General features: G+C 47.8%; 1 protein-coding gene across 4 annotated transcripts in view; it reads left to right on the top strand.

The window, feature by feature from the left end:
- Positions 1-17,135, top strand: part of LOC144158118 (proteasome adapter and scaffold protein ECM29) — a 293,901-nt gene that overhangs the window by 211,340 nt on the left and 65,426 nt on the right. For all 4 annotated transcript variants that reach the window (XM_077688775.1, XM_077688773.1, XM_077688774.1 and 1 more), the window contains exons 29-32: positions 12,048-12,107; positions 13,696-13,852; positions 15,326-15,417; positions 15,479-15,548. In XM_077688775.1, the coding sequence (XP_077544901.1) occupies positions 12,048-12,107; positions 13,696-13,852; positions 15,326-15,417; positions 15,479-15,548 (379 nt within the window). The remainder of the gene's footprint in view (positions 1-12,047; positions 12,108-13,695; positions 13,853-15,325; positions 15,418-15,478; positions 15,549-17,135) is intronic.

Raw genomic sequence — 17,135 nt, 5'->3', positions numbered from 1 at the left:
TCGCCTGTTACGTATGAATCGGGTCCGAGAAGCACCGCGTGGAAACGTCCGGATTTAGTTAGTTGTTGTGCATTGGTTTTATTTGTGAAAAAAAAAGTTGGCAGCACAATATGTTTGTGCTTTTCTTTTAGTTTGCATAGACATTGAAAGGGGTGCAAAGTAGCAAGTACCGTTTGTGAAGTTCAGCAAAAAATGTAGTTTTCCAGCGCTTTTGCAAAGGTTTTCATTGCTTGCATAGAGCTTTTCGGTAGGGGTGTGCGAATATTCGAAAATTTCGAATATTACTCGAATATTAAATATGATATATTCGTATTCGCTTCGAAAACTATGTATTCGAATTGGTTCGAATAATCGGCTATTATCGAATATTTTGGTTGAATAGTTTAAGGGGGGACGCGTCTTTCAACTTACGAAAACCATCGCAATTTGTGGCACAATGTCAGCGCAAATGGGCGGTGGCAAAATGTCAGGGCAAATGTGCGAAAAAACGCCAATGCTCGGAGCGCTGTATCTCCGCAACGGTGCCACCGAGCGCGGCCATTTTGGTACCATTGGATCGGCCGAGCGATCCTCTTCGGCGCGCACGGCGTAGCCGCTGCGCGTTGGAGCATCGCCTGACTACGCAACCTGGTACAATTGAACTCCAGTAGTTGTAATTAATGCCTGTGATTTTAGATTTAATCGTAAGAGCGACCTGACGGGCCATGTCAGGGGTAAACAAACGATGACATGTTCCGGTGTACGAGCGCCGCGATGAGGGTGAGCCATATCGCTGTCTTGCGCAACGTTTCCCGCGCACTTCGAGTAATCATGAAAACAGGTCTGAGTTAGGAATAAGAACGTGTTGACAGCGTTTAAAATGTACCTTACAGTAGTTGAATTTAAAAAATTTATTTTATTTACTTTTTAGGGAAATTATTAATACCAATGCACACATTTAGTGCATAGTGGCTGTGCTGCGAGGAATATTGGATGCCCTCAATTTTAAGAGTACTACCAAAAAATGTCCAAATATTGAAGTTGGAGTTATGAAAAATATTATGCCAAGCTTCAAAGTAGCTCATTTGTACCCTTGTGGTATGTAAACTTTTGGCACTGAACGCCTGCACGTAAGCTGCTGCTCCAGGCAATGATATGAAGCATAAAAGAAGTCAAAGCTCAGTTTTCAAATTGAAGGAAAAGAAAAGAGTGCTTAATTTGTTGCCATGGTCACTGCAGAGGGAAGTTTTGCAGTGCAGTACAAGCAACCAACTAACCTACTTTGCATTTCAAGCCGTCTCCCCCCCTTGGTCCGCAAACTGGGCTGTGTACGCTTCACAGCAAAGCTGCAATCGATGTTTTATGGAAAAAAAAGGGTGCAAAAGGCACTCCAATTTTAAGGCGAGGCATTCCAAAAGCCCCGTGTTAAAAAATTATGAAAGGCTACAACCCTGGCGGCTTTTGATGAATGAAATCTATTTTTCAACTTCGGAATCTGTTTTCTCAAAAGTTTTTTTTTGCTACCTACGTCTGTTGTTTTAGTGATTTCTTTGTGACCTGTAGGTGTATTTTTGATTCCGTTTTTTTAGTTTCATTCCTTGATCAACAGTTCAGGTTGGGACACTCTTGGTGTGTCAGGTTTACTTTTGGTGAATTTTTTATTCAAATGGTCATTCATTGTCTATATGCCTGTTGTACGTTCACCTCTAAAAAATGAAAAACTAAAAAAAGTTGTGTTCTAATAAAAAATCTAAGACTGTCAAGACCTCGTCCATTCATATTACTTTGAAATTTTTATGTTGTTACCAAAAAAGCATTTCCGGTTGCTGTGCAAATTTTCATCGAAATTCACAAAGAAATCAAGAGGTTGATTTCGAAAGCCACATTCACCCTTAATTATTCGATATTCGATTCGATATTCGAAGCTAAATATTCGTATTCGATTCGAATTCGAAAAATTTGATATTCGCACACCCCTACTTTTCGGTTATTTTTGTGGTGCGGTCGCATTCTTGTTTTTTGTTTTTTTCCTGGAGGAACAGAGTGACACGGTGCTTTTTATACTGTGGCCATGCTGTAGCAAATTCTTTATCTTATTTTGCGACATCATGCTCTGCCTTTCGGAGTGTTTCATTATCTGGCTTTTGGCCTAGGATGATAAGACTGGTGTCTTGAGAAGGAGACAATTTTGCGCAGTGCGAAGAACTTGAAGGGCACGGACATATTTGTACAAAGCGATTTTAGCAAAGCTACTTTGCCCAAGCGTAAGCTTTTGTGGGAAACAGCGAAGGAGGATAAAGCTAACGGTGAGGAAGCGTATCTTATTCATGATAAGCTGAAACTTGATGGGACCCTCCATGCCTGGGATGATTCCAAGAACTGCCGCGTCGTCATTAATGCTCCTAGGTCACGAAAAACAGATTGACAGGTACAGCAGCGCGACTCCAGGCAGCTGCGTGTCCTGAATGCAAATTTCCGCAGTGTAGTAAATAAAGTTGATAAGCTGGAAGATCTGCTTCTGAAATACGACCCGCATGTAGCAATCATAACTGAAACTTGGCTTCATGAGGGGATCACGGATGATATGCTAATCAGTCCCTCGCACCAGATATTTCACCGCGATCGCGTTTCCCGCGTGGGCGGGGTGGCGATAATATTGAAGAGCACGTTTTCTGCTACATTGTTGCCCCAAATTGCTGATCATGAAAGTTTATTTCTGAAAGTCAACTGCTGGGGCCACATTTTTACAGTGTGCGCAGCGTATCGATCGCCCTCATCGCCACCTCAGTACTTATCTTCTCTGTACAGATACACGTCTTCCCTGGTGCATGAAAAAAATTATAATGGCAGGTGACTTTAATTTACCGTCAATTGCAAAATGTTATTCACGCAAAAATGTTATTCATTTGCTCGATTGCCCATTGGTGGATATAATGTTAGCATGTGATTTGCAACAAGTAGTACGCACCATCACGCATGAACATGGTGACGGCGGCTCAATATTAGACCTTGTTTTCTTAAGCAATGCATTTACCGAATATGAATTAAGTTTGGAGTCGGGAGTATCGGACCATAAAGTAGTACTTCTTTCATGCGATTTTGATAAGTATGTACCTAATAAGCCTGTACTTAAAACAATCAGAGACTTTACGCGTGCTGACGATCAATCCGTACTTGACAGACTTGACTTGTGGGAGCTTGTTGACAATATTTCTGATACTGATTTTCGAACGCTTTGAGAAACATTCAAGAAAACTGTGAAGGACTGTATTAACAAGCACGTTCCCTTACGCCGCATCAAGTCGCAGCGCAAAAGTCCCTGGATTGATCGTAACGTAATACATCTAAGAAGACGACTAAAACGCACAAGAAAGAAACAGGTCGTAAGTGTTCAGGTGATACAGATGCTGCAGACTGAGCTCTCCGCAGCGCTGGCGACTTCTAGAAACAAATATTTTGGAATAACACTGCCAAACTTCATGAAAGAAAGCCCGGAAAAGTTTTGCCGTTATCTAGCCTCCAAGAGTGGTAAGCTAGAACAAATCCAACAAAACGGTGCTCTTATCACTAGGGGTGTGCGAATATCAATTTTTTAATTTCGAAGCGAATTCGAATAATAAAAACAACGTTCGAATCGAATCGAATATTTTTCGAATATTTTTCGAATACGAATACTTATGGTTTTTTGTAAAATTAATGTTTTCACCATCTAGAGACACAAAAACTGCAACTTTATTGCACAACAAATCGCACAAAGTAAAATTAGGAATTACACAATACCATTGCACTCAACAGATTAAGGTCTGCACTCACTTAAATGTTAACATGGAGAAAGGTTAACTGCTCGACATGTTCGGGGAGCAGTGACAACCTCCTGCTCGTCACCACTTTACCAGATATCGAAAACAGCCGCTCACTTGAGACACTAGTAGCTGGCATGCCCGAGCCCGTGCACATTGCCGCGCGCTGATACAGTAAAATCTTGATTATACTAATCTCGCGGGACTGCGAAAAGTATTCGTATCATCCGAAATTCGTATGAACCAACACAGACCAAAAAATTTAGCGCTGAAAAAAGTTTTCGCTTATTTCTTTTCCTACTTTTGCGTGAATAAATTCGTGATTTTTCTGCTTTTTTTAACCCCCGTGTCGCAAAGCAGTCCTTTCTGGAGCACGTAAAGCTTCGCGCTCGTCTCCTCACTCGGTGTGCCCAAGCTCGCTACACGCCGCAACAGCCAAGCGTGAACCGCATGGTGCGGTTTTGCACGCGATTCGCTCGCCTCGGCTCTGCGAGCGCTGTATTTTCACGCCCACATCGACGATTTCGCGCCCGCTGTAGCGCTTACCTCGGTCAGAAAATGACGCAGTACGCGCGCGGCAGAATGGAGGAGCCTGACTACTTGCGATGAGATCGAGACAGCCGGCTTGGCTCCGCCAGAGACGGTTAGGCTTAGCACCCCGGCAAATATTTTATGGGCGCTTTCACTAGCGGCGCGAATGATGTTTTATAGTACCGTTATCGCATGAATTATCAGCTCCTTTACTGCACAAGCAACTTCGTGTCTCCCTTGAGCCGCATTTTAAAGAGCGGTTAGAAGCGGTCGCTCGAGCGCCCGCGCCAAATCGCGGCTGGAGCCGACACCATGTTGACGTCGCTGGCCGCGCCGCGCGCAGCGTGGGGGTGGTTTCGCGGCGGTGTCAGCGCGTTGGGCGTGCGCAGAGCGTTTTCGCGAGCAGAAAACAACAGCCCGGCCGTTTCTGGAGAAAGAGTGACAAACAGGGGAGCGAGAGCCGTCACTTGCTCGTTCAGCAGTCGGGTGCCTCGCCGGCTCGTTCGTACCAACGTTTATAGAACCAAGATCAGTTGTAAAACTCTCCGCCTCCGCCTAACGCACAACACGGCGCCCAAGCTGCTTGCAGCGCCAGGTGGCGCCGCCGTCGCAACCGGCTCCCTGCAGCCGGCGAGGAAGTGCGAACGAAAGCGGCGGTTGCCGCTGCTGTTACGGTCGTTGCGAGAGAAATCGTGAGATACCGATCACCACGATTATAAATCCCTATTTACGTTTGTAAGCGGTAAGTCTAGGCACAGGTCACCGACGCTACGGCGCTCAATCGGCGACAACGATTGCGAAGAGGCCGCATGCATTTGCAAGGCCGAGAACTTGTGGGGCGAGTTGGTGAATAGTTGCTATGTGTTGAAGCCCAACAAAATACACGGACGATGAATATAGAGTAGACAGGACAGGCGCCTGTCATGTCTACTCTGTATTAATGATCCGTGTTTGCGCTTCGAATCTTGGCAAATTTGCAAGGCCGTGGTTTTGTGACTGACCTCCGCATTCGTTTGCAGCATTGTCTGTCGCTTTTTGCTGAGGCGGCTGCATGTTTAAACCGCTAAACCTAGAAATAAATGCACGCAGGCAAACATTGTCAGTTAGAGAACTAAAACAGTGGATGCTTTTTATTGACAAGACACGAAGATCAGCAGCTTCACGCGGTGGATGAAGCAGAGCGGGGAGCAAATACGCAGACGATCGCAGGCTACCGCATAACAACACCATGGCACCTACAAAAAAAGCTATTTACAACAGCATTTACAAGACTGCAAGAGCTATTTACAGGAGGCGGGCGGCAGCCTCTTCGGTGCCAAAAAGGCTACCCCGCAACAATTTCATGGCAACAATGCACAAAAGCTATTTACAACAGTATTTACAAGAGAGCAAGAGCTATTCACAGGAGGCGAGCATCAGCTTACTTGCCCAGAAGGCTACTCCTTAACAATATCACGGCAACTATACACAAAAGCTATTTACATCAGTATTTACAAGCCCTCAAGAGCTATTTACAAGAGGCGAGCCTTCTTCCTCGCATTTTTTACTTTTTCGCTGACCTGGCTCCTCTCAGCAAGAAATCGAGTGTAGAAGTGCATGCGCATTGTCAAGTAGAATTTCACTATTCGCACCGTGAATTCCTCGTAGTGGACATTACAGCCGACCCTTGCAAGTGTCAAATCTGAGACGACATCAACTATCTTCCAAAACAAGTTTCCGAAGACCTTTTGTGTTTTGGTTTCCGCCTCTACAACTGACTCAACGGCACCCAGCAGCTCGGTTAGCGATTTTGATGGGTGCTTCAAGGCTCCAGGCACAAATGACCTAGCTTCTGTGAGAACAGACGCAGCAGGCACGCTCTGTGTGTCTGTAATCGTCGCCCGACACTCGACACATTCGGAAAACTTTGAAGCTTTCTTCACAACATATCCAGCAAGGTAATACAAAACAGCGTCCTTGGGTGTGGCGCGGCTGTACGAGTGTTCAGTTGCACCTTCAGGACATTCTTCAGATCATATCAACAATTTTATATGAATTGTTGATATTAAATGTTCACCTTCTTCATGCATTGCAAAAGTCTTCAAAATAAATAAAAATAGCATACCTGGCAGAGCAGACTTTTGGCATTATATTCATACAAATCATTATTGAGTCTGACCAAGCGGAATTGCTCGAAACCCCCGTAAGAAATGCTTCAATAAATAAATTTTAAAACATCGTATTTTATGAACAAACGAAGCTATGTTAAAACCAATTACATATTTGAAATCAGCATAGAAGCTCACCAACGGTGCTAATTTTCTTCTGTCTGGCACAAAAAACCTCCGTCGCATGCCCCCGCGCGAGGGACACGAGTAAATGCAGAGCATTGGGGCTGGTCACGTGGCGTAGGCAAGCGTCTGAAGCGCGCTGCCGACGCCGAACTTCGTGCACGAGAAGCCGCGGCCAAACGTCAACGTCGGGCCGCGGATCGTTCGCTCGGGCAACGAGTATATTCGTAGCGCGTGCAGTAGAGGGAGAGGAGGTAGCACCTGCTCTGCAACGCCTCTTTCGTTAAAGAAATGCTCTGCATTTAAAAAAAAAAAATGTCTAAAGACCCACCTCCGCGTGATACGCCAGCCATGATGCCCAGCCTCCGAAAACTTGGCTGAAACATCATGTTTTCGGTTTCATCAATGCGTTTATGGTTTCATCAAGACTATGAGCAGCTATCGAACCTGGCTTTGGCTTAGCCACAGGCACTACACGCCATCGGTTTGAAATTGTGTGTTGCATTTGCATGGTTGTGTTTGCCGGTGTCGGCTGCTGCGCCACAATCAATGAAAGATGGCCAAAAGTAAAATGTTTTTGTGTCTCATCACAAATAGAATAATATCCGCATGAAAGGTTATAGTTTATTGGAGGTTAACATCAATTTAGTCTACCATTTTTGGCGATCCTAGCTTTGCTGCCCGCAACTTTGCGTTGCTGCATGTGTTGAACAAGCAGGGTCTTGGACGCTTTGCCCTCGCTTGTTAATTCGGTGCACTTTTGCTTTGAGGTATCTGCTCTTTTGGCCCGTGAACTTGAAATGGAAAGGAATTTCAAACTTAAAATGACTAAATAGAGGGGTGCTGGTTGCCTTTTGCCTCCCTTTTCTGCATTCAGAAAAGAACAAATAAACTTCAATTAAAGGCAATTCAATTCAACTTTTGGGTTAGCTTTGCTTAGTGGAGGAGGGCCTTCTGACACGCTCTAGTTAGGTACGTTGTGTGCGGCGGAAGTTCGTAGACTTTTGCATCCCTGTGATGGGTGAATAAAAAGCTATGTTCAACTTTGCACGCACTGAAACTGCTGTTCTGTAGAAAAGATGCGAGCAAACCCCTTGTTTTACGGAATGCCGCCATGGGATTGCATAAACACTGCTGTTTGCTGGACACGAAGCAAGGCCTGATATCTGATCTCTTTCGAGTCTGCGCATGAGGTTTGGCCTTCGAATGGTAATAATGCAACGCGCTCGCTGGGGCTGAGAGTAGGTGACTGGCATTTTGTAAACCTCCAGATGTAGTACAAGAACTGCATTCCTGGTTTAAAGTAGGTTCTGTGCATGGCACAACGCCTGAGGTACGTGGCAGGGGACTTGCACAGCGGCCTGTACGGAGATTAGGGAGGCACCATAATGCCGTGAAATGGTGTTACATCTCCTCGAAATGGCAATTCTGGCTGCTCCAAGCCTGCTCCAAAAATGCCTTTATGGCTGCTCCAAGCCTGCTACAAAAGGCACTTTTGCCTGCTCCCAGGACTGCTCCCAAACCCATGGACCCTGTTCCACCCCTGATGACGAAACCCAACAAGCATGAGCGAACGAAGGGCAAAACGGTGGCATGCGACGGCGGCGGCCCCGCAAGAGGCGATTAGGCTTCCCACCGCGGAGGATGTTTGATGGGCGCTTTCGTAAGCGGCGCGCATGACGTTTTACTGTGAAAATTTCGCCAACATTATCCGCTTTTTTTTCTCGCGTGCCCCTCTCATTTGCCCCTCAAGTTGCGTTTCAGCGAGCGGTTGGAAGCGGTCGCTGGAGCTACCCACATAGCGCGGGTGGTCTCTGTGGCTGCGTCAGCGTGCCTGTGGCTTGCAGGGCGCGTTTTGAGTTTTTGCGGGGAGAGAACGCTCCATGCGGTTCATGCTGATGTCCGCGTAGACGATTCAGCTTCCACAGAAACAGAAACAGTGCGCCAGCCGTGTATGCACGCCACGCAGTTTGTAGGCAAGGGGCTCGCTCACAGACCTGTGGCTCGCTGCATCCGCGGCATTGGGCAGCCCGTGTTGCCGTTCTCTTTTTATTAAGACCACATTTTGGCGCTTGCGTCTCCCAAAATATACCTCTACAACTGAAATTTCGTGCCTGAATCTCCATGAAACTTCGTTACATTGAAATTCCGGCAAACGGGACTTCGTTACACAGAGGGTGAAAATACATGGTGTGCATACACTTGAAATTACGAAAAATTCCGTGGCTCGTTACATCGAGGATTTCGTTACATTGATGTTCGTTACATCGAGGTTTAACTGTAGTCAAGTAGTCAAGTAATATTTTTCTTTCTATTGCAGAGACTTTTTCTGCATGTTTTTGTTAATATTTGCGCCCTGTAAGCCCACAAACACACAACTGAGCTTGTGATGGCAGTAATTGGAGATTTATAAGCAAGACGAATAATTAGGTCAACAGGCAGTTTAAAATTTAAATTTCAACTGAAAAAGTTTTTTGCTTTGCTTTTTAAAATTTGGAAAACACTGAGCCCACATACTATAAAAAATGAAGCTGGTAGGGCAAGGAGTTCTAGATTTAGGCCCATGTCATCAAACCAGGACTTCCGTCCTTAAACGCCAACTGCAACGAAATTTTCGGTTTCTTAAATGCACTGTTTTCCGGTAGTATTGCCCTAAAAGTTGCTACCTGCAAAATTTGGAGGCCCAAATATGCATCGCTGCATCGTAATCGAAGATCAAAAACGCTCTTTTCAAACCGAAACTGGAAAAAAAGGACGGCCATTACGGACGGCTGGAAGTGACGTTACACTCAGGAATCGAGCTGGCGCAGCCGGCAGATTACACTCAGGAACTGAGCTGGCGCAACCGGCAGATTTTCCCACGGCTGCCTGTGAGAAGACGGCGTGCATTCGATGCGTTTCGAGTCGTCTGTGTCTTCAAACATTTCAAACATGCGGGGAAAGGGGTTGGGAAGTTCGTGCAACCATTATTGCTTCGCTGTGAGCTGCTGAGACGCACCTCTAGTCGTCCGGTAAAACGAAAACACAGGCATCGCGAGGCGTCTTGGAGAAGCTGGGAGCTAGGAAATGGGTACACAAAAAGCAGTGTGGAGCGCTAGATGGGCGCCGGCACAGCCAATATGCCTTGAGCCGATTGAATCATCCTGTGTGTGTGAGAGAAAAGAAAAAAAAGTTACCGCGGGAGAAGGAAAGCATCGAAACATGCGGGCTAGCTTGTAGGTATTCAGTTTTAGCGCGTTATCAAAGTTCAAATCCAGAATTTTATTATTTTTGTTCACACGGGCACTTTTATTCCTGCTAGCAGGGAGCCTGCGCCAAATCTTTAGATAATGGTGACATGCAGCGACGAAAGCACTGCACTGTCGTCGCCGGCGCAGTGCAACAGTGACCTTTCCCGAGGCTGAATGCTATGAAATGTGCCCCCCCCCCCCCCCCTTCTTTATTATTATTTTTTTTTCTAACTGGTGAGAGAAATGTTGCCAGCAGCGGTCAGTATTTGTTTGTTTTTTGACGAAGTTGTTTGAACTGAACTTCGCCTCGTTCTGTACTTTTTCCCGCCCCGACCGGCGCGATAACAGTGACAACAGCGTATCACCTCGCGTCGGCCGTACTCGCGCCACTCGCGCTCCAAAGAGTCGACCGGCCGCGATCGTGCAGAGGGCCGCACAGCTATCTGCCGTACTCGTTCACGCCCCGACCGGCCGTGAAAACAGCGTCATTGTCTCGCGTCGGCCGTTCTGCGTATTGCGCACTTGTAGAGACGCCCTACAGCGAGCTTACAGTGCGCTACACAGCTTCCGCACCCATTCGTGCCCCGTCCAGGCGCGACAACAGCGTATTGTCTCGCGTCGGCCGTTCGTGGAGCCGCCCGGCCGCGATCTTGCAGTGCGCCACACAACCACCGTACTCGTTTGCCCGCCGACGCACCGACGAGCCGCGCCCACAGCGTATCGCCTCGCGTAGGCCAAACACGCGACTCGTGTGCTCGTCGAGTCGACCGAGAGCCTCTGCCACGTCGCGAGCACGAAATTGACCGTTGTGCAGCTGCTGTACTCGCTCGGCGACGGTGTATTGCCTCGCGTAGACTGACCCCGGCACTCTTCGAATTTGCTGTTTACCTCTCGGCAACCCAGAACTCCTTCAGCTTCTCGCATTATGGAAATGCGTGAAAGCAATTATTCATGCAAGAGGCACTAATTACACTGCTCACTCGCGTGAAGCCACGCGTAAAAGGGCTACCGAGGAGAGGCGGCGGCCGCACGGTAGTCCTGACTGGCACGTCACATCCGGAAGTTCGCCGCAGTGGCGACAAGTTGTGGCGACACTCCGCTAGGTGCTGCGTCGGGTCAAGTGGCTTGTTTTCTAATGGTTTTAATAAAAAAACTGTGCGTTTGTGGAGTTTAAAATTAGGTCACAAGACACTTTTGTGGTTCTTACCACACGTTGAAGCAGAATTTGGAGCAGGTAAATTTTCGTTGCAGTTGGCCTTTAAGGTCAGCCTGACGCCAGCGTGGTGTTCACTGCAATGCCTTTCTCTTTCTAGCGTTCAAGTTTAGCTACAAACAAACAATGGAGTTATCAGTGAAAAGGGACATTCTTGTAGACCTGTTTCCCAGAAAGCCAGCAGGGTGGTTGCAAGTGACCCAGAGCCCTCCATTGCAGCGCACTTCATAGCCCAAGTGTTCATCTGGTACCTTGAATCCCCAAATCCAAGGAGAAAGAGTCCTTTTGACGCCCTCTTGGAAGGGAAGTGCCGAGGCAAAGTCCACCCTGGCCTGCCACTCACACCGTCAGGTGGCTGGAAGAAGGCGTCGAAGATCTGCACGCAGTCAGCTGCCTGCAACCCCAGCCGGTTGCGCTAATGATCCCACACTTGAGACTGCTGGCTGTTGTATGCTGCACGTGCACCGGGGGTAAGCAGGCACTTGACTGAGCCTGTGGCGGGACCAACTGCGTCCTAGCTGCACTTGGTAGCTCTTAAAGAGCAGGTTCTCGGGAAAAGCTCCTGCGCACAGTTACGTTGCATATGCGTGTCTTTGCTGTCGGTGCTTATTTCAGAAAAACGCTCGTGCAAGCTCCACCAGTCCCATGAGGGCACGTCTGTTCCACCTCGTTTATTCATCAGGAGTTATGCGGTCCTTTTCCAGCTCCTTGCAGCGTGCCTCTGGAGATAGTTCTTTAGAGACCGGTTGCTCTGGGATGGGGTAACCAACGGACGCCGGTGGCTTTGTTTTGAGAGCAGTATGAATGGCTGGTGAGCATGCATTGAGCAAGGCACGGGAAATGGTGCAGAGGGTAACCCTGGGGGAAAGTGGTGCCCTGTAGTTGCACTTCAGGAGTGCGGTCTGTCTCAACCATATCGAGCACAGCAGGGCAGCAGGCCGTGTCGGGAGGGATGGTGGCACTCCTTCCGGCCCTGTCCCTCCAGCCCTGGGGAAAAAACGCCGCCTCTCCCCTCCCCCCACAGGTGGACGCAGCCCGGGTGGCAGCGTCCAGGACCTCCCCAGCCATGGAGACCATCAACTTTGTGAGTCTTCCGAGCGGGCGTGCATGGCAGCTGGGCTAGCGGGGGTTGAAACGTCGTGAAGTGGCGCTTCAGGCAGGACGAAAGCACGGGAGACACGCACGGCGGCGATAGCACTGCCGTGTGTGTCTCCTGTGCTTTCATCCAGTCTCAATCACGACTTGACAATGTATGGCCCTCACAGCTGGGGTGTTGAGGGGGCTCTTTGGTCGGTCGCCAGTCCCACGTCCTACGCACAGCAGAATCCTCCAACTGCCTGCACACTGGATGGGCATGTAACAGGGCCCACTGTAGAGGAAAGGAACTTGAGTGGGACACGTTTTGCAGCAAGCTTCTTGTCTGCATGTACCATGTTTGCACGATTCTAACACGCCCCCGGTTGTAGCTCGCACGTGAGTTTTACTTACGACTGTTCGAAAGAGTGGTTTGAAGCCGATTCTAGCGTGCAGGTGTAATAGGCATGACACTCCATACCTGGCAGGAGACATAATAGTTGACGCACGCAGCTGTGGCGGCAATGTCATAAACTGGCTTATCCTGCTCCTGCTGGCGTTAAAAAGGAAGCGGGTAATACTGAAGGCCGATGTCTGTTTTGAGCCCAGTTGTAGGATGCACGCTAGAATCGTGCAAATACAGTATGTAACGATTTGTACTGGTAGCCCTTGTCTGCTGCCCACTGCACCAACAAGGCATTGCAGTGCAGGGCGGACAGAACATGATCACAAAAGAGAGTGCCACTGTAGTACTACTACAGTCAAAGCAGGAAGTGGCAGGTGTGCTCATTGCAGCATGATATGCAGGTTGACAGAAGTGTGTGCAGAGTCAACTCCCGTAAGGTGCAGTGGAAAAAAAGAGACGTTCCCGAAAGAATCCCCAGTCATTTGGCTGCAGGTGCTCAGGGTTGGTTTGTTAAAACGCCCGAGCTGCTATTGGTGAAGTTAGAGCCACTAGATCAGATTCCAATGTATTGGCACTCTTTTCACTCGACAGTGGCCATTGGGCGTGCCGCATTACGTGACCTTTATTTACCCTGGACGACCTTTGGGCGATGACATTTCGGGGCCCCTGTGTTGTAGCGTGCATGCGTTCTTTGATAAAGCATGATTTTTGGGGCGCAGTGCGGCTGTATGAGATGTTCAGAGTGAATTTTTAAGCCCCAGCCAGAGTAGCGATCCCGTGCTGCTCTCTACTGGGCTGTTTCAATCGGCCGAAAGGTGGAAACCGCTTGCTTCACTTCCCACTGGGAAAGAACGACAGTGGCCTAGCGTAACCTGCAGCCACTAGAAAAGCGTAGCTTATTTAGCGTCTCAAGCTTATCTAGTGGCTCTAGCATAACCTAGAGCCACTAAATAAGCTACGCTAGCATAACCGAGCCTGACCCTCTTGAAATCCTCGAAAAGTAAACATAGATGTCATGATTGCTGGACAGCACCTGGATAAATTCTGCCTGTGAAGGTGGGCCGAAATTGGGCGCATAAAGCTGGCCACCCTGGCGACAGGCACCAAAATGGCTGCATGAGTGTCGTTACTCTTCAGCGTGGCTTATTTAGTGGCTCTGGGTGAAGTGGCGGCTTGCCCCCCGCGTGACCAGTGCGTGCAGTACGTGGACGCCTCGGTGCTGGAGGAGCTGGTGCCCCGGCTGGTGGAGCAGAGCCGCAGCGCGGTGGGCCTGAGCACCCGGGCGGGGTGCGGCCACCTGGCCACCACCCTGGCCCACCACTGCCCCCTGGACCTGCACCCGCATGCGGGTACGCAGTCGGGAGGGGCTTGCAGGTTGGAACCTGCAGTCAGTGCTGTCAACTTGGCAGTAACCCTTTTTAACAGCGGAGCCGTTGTAGGTCGAGCCTGTTTGTCCGTCTGCTGTAGGTCGTGCGTCACACACCGACAGAAGGCGCAGTGTTCTCGCATGGGCTAGGGGAAGAAGAGGACATTTAGCTGCTGACTCTTAAACTGTGCCACTTGAGCTGCGACAGTGCTGCCATTCTCGGGCCAGCTACCATTGACGCTCAAGCCGACACCACAGCTCTGCTGCTGCAGTAGGATTCACACTGGCTGGTGGAAAAAGTGGGGTCAATTCTTTCTCAGTCCCACACCTTGTGGATACAGGGCAAAAATACCTTCCCTCTTTTACGTTCTTACAAACATTTTTTATTTATTTCTTTTTTCTTTTTTTGCTCTCCAACCAATTTTGAGGAAACTCTTACGGGCTTGCTCAGTTGTTTTAGCTGATTTCAAATCCCCAGTTAGATTCGATGCGAAATAATTTGTTTCCGAGATAATTAAAGTCATTCTTGATTGTTCTTGAGCACAATAGAAAAAGTGCATCAACAAAAAATAAATGCCAGAAGTTGTGGAGAATGCAATGTTGGAATCAGTTTTTTTTGTACAGCAATAACTTGCAAGTTTACATCAATTGTAACTTTTTGGTTTAAAGTACTCGCACTAACCAATTATAAATAACGCTATATAAACAATTTTTGAAACTTGGAATGCAAAATCTGTTTCCCTTATTGCATGGTTTAAACATTCAGCTTCACAGTGCAAAACAAGCGCTCTTTCTAGGTGCACTACAAGCTGGGATGTACTTCTCGAGAATTTTCTGTTGCTGTGATATCACTCGTGGCGAAGAAGTGGGAAATGATGGAAAAATTGTTGTTTTTTGGATGAATTAAATCAGGCCTGTGCGGCTTTCATAGGCACCTGGTGCTGTTCACGTACCGACTTTTCACATGGAAAACTGTGTGAATCAAGAGAAAAGTGATACCTAAAACAAAAATGGGGCAATTTTTGGGTCACAAAGACCTATGTGAAAAAACTGGAGGGTCTCTTGCTGATACCCCTACCCCCAGGGGTAACAGGAAGTTGTAGTGAACGGTGGGTCTGGGTGGGAACAGTTGTGGGTTGCAATACAAAATATACAGACTGCCTCTGCTAATTTGGGTGGGCATGTGCAGGAGAACCTTGTTGGTACGTTTTAAGAAAGAACGCCATCTGTGAATATCCTCCGGTAAGAAAGATACTATGGGGAGTTTTTAAGCGTTCACAATGGAGAGTGCAGTAACCAGGAAATCGTATGGGAGAGATGATTGGCCCTAGGTGGGCAGGAAGAGTGTCGAGGAGGATCTTGTCTCAGCTTCGGGCATGCCCCTACGGCGGAGCCTGGCTGCTGGGGACTGGTGTGTTCGGTTGATGTGATGCTGCAGTAGTGCGTGTGTGTGCAGGCAAGCTTCTGCGGGCGTTTGTGCGAGGCCTGGGCGACCGCAACGCCACTGTGCGGCGCTCGTGCACCACCACTGTGGGACACCTGGCCAAGGTGAGCGGCTCATTGAGGTCAGAGGTCACCACCAGTCTGACCCTCTGGCGACCGTCCACAGGTGGCCAAGGACAGCGACCTGGAGCGCCTCATGACCAAGCTGCGCACCTGGTACCTCGAGGCATCCGATGGTGCGTGTCACCAAGGCTCACGCTGGAAATTGCTTTAGCTGTTTATCACTTTGTGTGGAGTTTATCATTTATGTGTGCTTTATGTGAAGGCAGCTCTTATCTCATGTGCTGGCTTCCACCACAAGTGTTTCAATATTAATCCTTTTTGAAAACAATCCTTTTTTGAAAGCAAAAAAGAAAAAAAATGTTACAGTTCTATGAATAAGGCTCGTGGCTTCTTTGGGGAAGAAGCTTGCTGCCTGGGCTGAACAAGCCACAAAAAAACTTTCCTCGTGGCAGCCTTTTGCCCCTGAATTGCTTACGCAGTAAACAAACAGGAATTTCATTTTTAAAACATCCTTTGCAAATGTCCCCGCCCACACAAGAACCTGAAATAGGCAAACACTGTGAGGATGCATAGCCACTCTTTATGACGTGCAGTCATAATGGCAAAAGCATTAGTTTGCATGCACCTACTGTGTTCGCTCATTGCAGTGTGGACCACTTACAACGTACAGTTATGCAGTGTGAGGGTTACTGCACCACTATAACCGAAAGGTGCACAGATGAAGCTGGATGTATGCAACGTACCTTTCGAGCGTTCACACGAATGCCACACAAAGGGCTCTTGGAGAGCTTTCAAAGACATCGTGTTGTGTGTAGAACGAAATTGAAGGGGTGCCACGATTTGCTCGTTATAACCAATATTTCGTTATAGCTGTAGCGGGAAATTGCTGCAGATAGTGTGCTTTGTACGTACTTTAAAACAAACAGTGGGTAAAACTGGGTAGCAGCACACGTGGGAATGACTTCATTCCAGAGATGAAAAGGAAAAGTCACGTGCCTACTTTATTGCAGTTCAAGATTCATTACTCGTATTTCAAACAGACTTTGCTGCAAAGTCCACAATTGGACATTGATGCATGTTTCTGACACGAATGATGGCTTGCTCAACTTTGTGCCCGATGTGACCGCTTTTATCCCCGATGTGACCGGTTTTAGTCTTTCACTTTTGCTTCCCACCTGGCGCATTCGTGCTGCTGAATCACATGGCCAGCACGGTAAAAGTTGAGGCTGAAGCACTAAAAGAAAAAATGCGCACACACATCGGCAAGTGAACGCAGGCTAGCACGCCGCAGCCTTGCGTCGAGAAGAAAGTGGGAACGGCTTTGCGTGCATTGCTGGAGTTGCGTGCATGGTGGGAGTTTTGAACGACTAAATACAGTGTCATGTTGTGCTCCGTCTAAAATCCGCATTGCACACTGCCGTGGAATTGGTTCAAAATTTTATTTCCTAATGAAATTTGTTAGTTATAACCCGTAACGGCCAAATTTTATTGTTCAAACGAGATTTTACATACATTTGTTTCAAGGGGAATTACAATTTGCTCATTATATCTACTATTTCTTTATAGCCTGTCATAACAAGGTGGAACTGTACAAACTATGCATACAGTAAAACCCAGTTACAAGAGACACTTGGTTGTGAGAGACATTTGAGTGAAAATGGTCTGGTTGGTTTTCCTACGTTCGCCTTGTTACGAGAGACACGTTTCCTCAATCCCATGAGTGTCTCTTGTAACGAGGTAGCTGTTGCATAGTGCTGCAC

The sequence above is a fragment of the Haemaphysalis longicornis genome, unplaced genomic scaffold (genome assembly GCF_048455015.1).
Source record: "Haemaphysalis longicornis isolate Haplotype H1 unplaced genomic scaffold, Haemaphysalis longicornis Haplotype H1 scaffold_10, whole genome shotgun sequence".
In the NCBI taxonomy this organism is placed as follows: domain Eukaryota; kingdom Metazoa; phylum Arthropoda; class Arachnida; order Ixodida; family Ixodidae; genus Haemaphysalis; species Haemaphysalis longicornis.
This window is presented reverse-complemented; position numbering and strand designations above follow the sequence as displayed.